Raw genomic sequence first — 3,570 nt, forward strand, 5'->3', positions numbered from 1 at the left:
TTAATATAGAAGATTAAACCATATAAACGCAATTTATACATTATACATTTGTAATACAAAAAACTCTAACAAAAGCACTCAAATAACCATTTATATACAATAGTGATACTTGTTATTAAATTTCGAATTCCCAATGCAAATATTAGAAGATAAGGAGATCTTCCTTCACGTTGTAACCCATTTTCTCAAGATTAGGCTGCAATGCAAACTGAATCATAGGAGGTGGTCCACACGCGAGGGCTAGAGATTCGCCTTCTAAACCTTCAGGGACATGTTCTCTAAGTACAGCCTCAGTGATAAACCCGGTGCTGTAGTTCCAACCTTCTTTTGCTATTTCAACAACGTACCAAACCTTTAGCCTGTCCTTATGCATATTAGCCCATCCTTCTAGCTCTTCTCTCACAAGTATATCATCCTCGGTTCGGTTTGCGTAAACCACAAACATCTCGGTTTCGTCCTCTGGATCACTTAGTATCGATTGAATGACTTGATAGATAGGAGTAATGCCTGTTCCTCCGGCAAGCATGGCTAGTTTCTTGGCAAACTTAGGTTTGCCGTTGACCATGAAGTTGCCTTTGCCTTGGTACTCGATGTGTCCTAATGGACCTTTGATGTTCAAAACCGACCCGATGGGCAACGAGTCTAAGTGCTGGGACATGAGTCCTCCGTTCGGGAATCTTGGATGAACGTCTTTGAAGTAAACTTTGACGACCAAGTCGATATGTCCAACGGCGTCGACCGTGCTGGTCGGAGTATAGGCTCTAAGACAAAGTTTGTCGTTGATGTTGGCGCATAGAAAGATGTGCTTCCCTACCGGTAGACCAAGCTGCTGGTCTTCTGATGGTAATGCGAACCGGAACCTACGAACGTCGTGAGAGATGGAAGTCTTCTCTATGAGTGTGACCGGGACTTTCTCACGTGGGTTGACCAAAGCTATGTTCTTTGAAGGAGCTAGCTCTTTGATAGGAGCTAACAAAGAAGCTGCGTTTGTGCCACCGTGGACTGAAACATTAGGGGAAGAGTCGTAGCCGGTCGTGATGAGTTCACCGATACGGTAATCTTCAAGAAGCTTCTTGGCTTTGTCTGAATGAATAGCTTCAAACTCTTCCGTGCAATCAGTTCCCGCGTTGATGAGGATCGAGTCTGAGCCTCCAGGGTGGTCTTTCAAGAAACGTGTACAGTCATAGATGTGACCGTGGACAATGATCCATGCAGATTCAACTGAATTATGTTTTCTAACTTCGGACATTGAGTACATCTTTGCGGAAGTGTTCATGAAAGGTGATGAAACGGACTTCTTCAAAATAGGGTTTGATTCTGAGGATATCTCAAGTTGACGTTCCTTTGCCATCCACCCACCCGATTGGTTCCCGGGTCGGGTCGGGTGTTCGAAAACAATCCCTATCTCTCCTTTGTGAGGCTTGCACACGTTGGTTTTGATCCTGAACCAGCAGTTGTTCATCATGCCCTGTTTAAATACAAGTCAACTTCATTAGTGCTTTAGTCAAACATAAAAAAGTATAAAACAGTGTATTGCTCGTGATTAAAAGTAGCTGGAGACCATGGACTTAATCAAAGACTATTCAAAGTTTTTATATTTTCATTTCTACTCAAATATAATTGCCCGCATGAAGGGATTTATAATAATACTTAACCACTAAAATGAACTGTATAACAAAGACAATTAAAGAACATTTCTTGGTTCCATGTTAAGTAGGTAACACGTTTAGAAAATATCATCAATAATAGAACTGTAGTTCCAGCTTTCTAGGACGAAGACAAATACAAAGTCGAATTGTTTATACTAAAAGTGGGATTAAACTAACAACTATCCTAATTAATCAAATCATTAAAAAAAAAAAAGAGAAAAAAAAAGTTACCATGAGGTTCCAGATGAGTTTATCAGGCTGGGTGTTGAAAGACTCGTCCCAAGCTCGAACCGCTACTTCTTTAGCGCTGAGCAGATCAAGAACCTCGACATCAAGTGACCAGAAACACCAGCACCAGAACTTGCCATACTTGTTCGGCTTTTCTTGGTGGTCAAGCTCACACACACTCCACGTATCTCCTCCATCTAGAGTTACCTCCACTCTCGTTACCTTCTTCCCTCCTCCTGTTTAAACATCACCAAGAATATTAATTAATACGTTTACTTTAGTTCTTATTCTTAATTTAATTACCATGGTAAAAAAATAATTACCAGAGTACGCATAGCCTTTTAACGTGTACGGCTTCTGAGTGGTAAATGCATTAATAGGCAAAATCTCTTGGTGACCAGGCGTAGTTATCACCGAGTTTATATTAAGCTCGTTGATTATATATTCAGGCTTATACCACCAAGCTGTTGCAACACAGCATAAGAAGGTAAAAAAATATTATTACAAGGTTAAAAAAAGTTTAATTTATTTACCTTCTGCATTTGCCAGTTCAGCATCGACAAGAGAAGGTAGAACTCTATTGTCCTTGTAATGATAGTAACTGTCTGATTCCTGAGGCGTGACGATGATTCTCTTCAACCATTTAACCATCCGCCCGCCGATGAAACCGGGTACAATGATCCGAACCGGAAACCCGTGATCCGGCGTCAGAAGCTCACCGTTCTGCATGTACGCTAATATGATATCTCTCGCAGGATCCATCGCCATCTCTTTCTTGATGCTTGTTCCGTACTTAGACCCGCCGCCTCCGGGAAGATCCTCCGCTCCTTCGAAGCAGACGTTGAGCGCGCCGCCTCTCCTACTGTATATCCCGCATCGACGGAGGATCTCACTGAGAGGAACACCTTTCCATAGAGAGGTGGACACTCCGGCGGAGCCCCAGTTGAAACCTATCGTCTGCTTCACCATGTTCTGCTCTTTCCGGCGGTTACCGGCGCAGACGAGAGTCACCGGGAACTCACGGCTGGGGAACTCGGAGACAAGCTGCTCCATGGTGAACTTGGCCGGGCGCTTGACGAGCCCGGTGATCTCGACGGTCCAGTCGGACCAGTCGGCTTTGGGGACGGTGCCGTGGTTGCGGACGTAGTGGAGAGGGACGGGGGTGATGAAGCCGTGGTGCATGAGGCGAGGGAGAGGAGGCTCGGCGTTGAAGGGGTGTTTTCCAGTGAGACGCACCATAGAGGAGTTACGGTGGATCCAGTTGTCAGCCGTGGATTCGTCTCGGGAGTCTTGGATCGACGGTTCCACGTCGCTGTTGGATTTGCGTATCATCTCCTTGTAGTACGAGACGTTACGGTTGTGGCTCTCGTCCTCGTCGTCGCTTGAGTCGTAACGGTCGTACACGACGTCGTTTTTGTTTTCTCTGACTACGACCTTTTCGGTTTGGACGGTGACAGTATTGTTCTGGCGACGGGGAGAAGGAATGGGGGGAGGTTTGAAGGAGCGTACGACGCCGTTTATGGTGGGGTTGAGGCGGGGGTAATGGCGGTTATCAACTGAGGTGGCCATTGAGAGGCTATTGAATCGGTGAGAAGAGAGGAGAGAAGTGTGATTTGTGTTTCTGTTCTTTTAACAAAAATTAAAAGCTATTCTTTTGGTTTTTCCCCCTCAGTTTCTTTGGTTTGTGTATAAT

General features: G+C 44.7%; 1 protein-coding gene across 1 annotated transcript; it reads right to left on the reverse strand.

Moving 5' to 3' along the window:
• Positions 1–3,570, reverse strand: LOC108832026 (nitrate reductase [NADH], clone PBNBR1412). The gene is made up of 4 exons (XM_018605517.2): positions 2,411–3,570; positions 2,201–2,341; positions 1,881–2,113; positions 1–1,468 (listed from the first exon to the last, which is right to left on the reverse strand). The coding sequence occupies exons 1-4, from the start codon at positions 3,444–3,446 to the stop codon at positions 143–145; spliced, it is 2,736 nt and encodes a 911-aa protein (XP_018461019.1). The 5' UTR covers positions 3,447–3,570; the 3' UTR covers positions 1–142.

The sequence above is a fragment of the Raphanus sativus genome, chromosome 7 (assembly GCF_000801105.2).
Source record: "Raphanus sativus cultivar WK10039 chromosome 7, ASM80110v3, whole genome shotgun sequence".
In the NCBI taxonomy this organism is placed as follows: domain Eukaryota; kingdom Viridiplantae; phylum Streptophyta; class Magnoliopsida; order Brassicales; family Brassicaceae; genus Raphanus; species Raphanus sativus.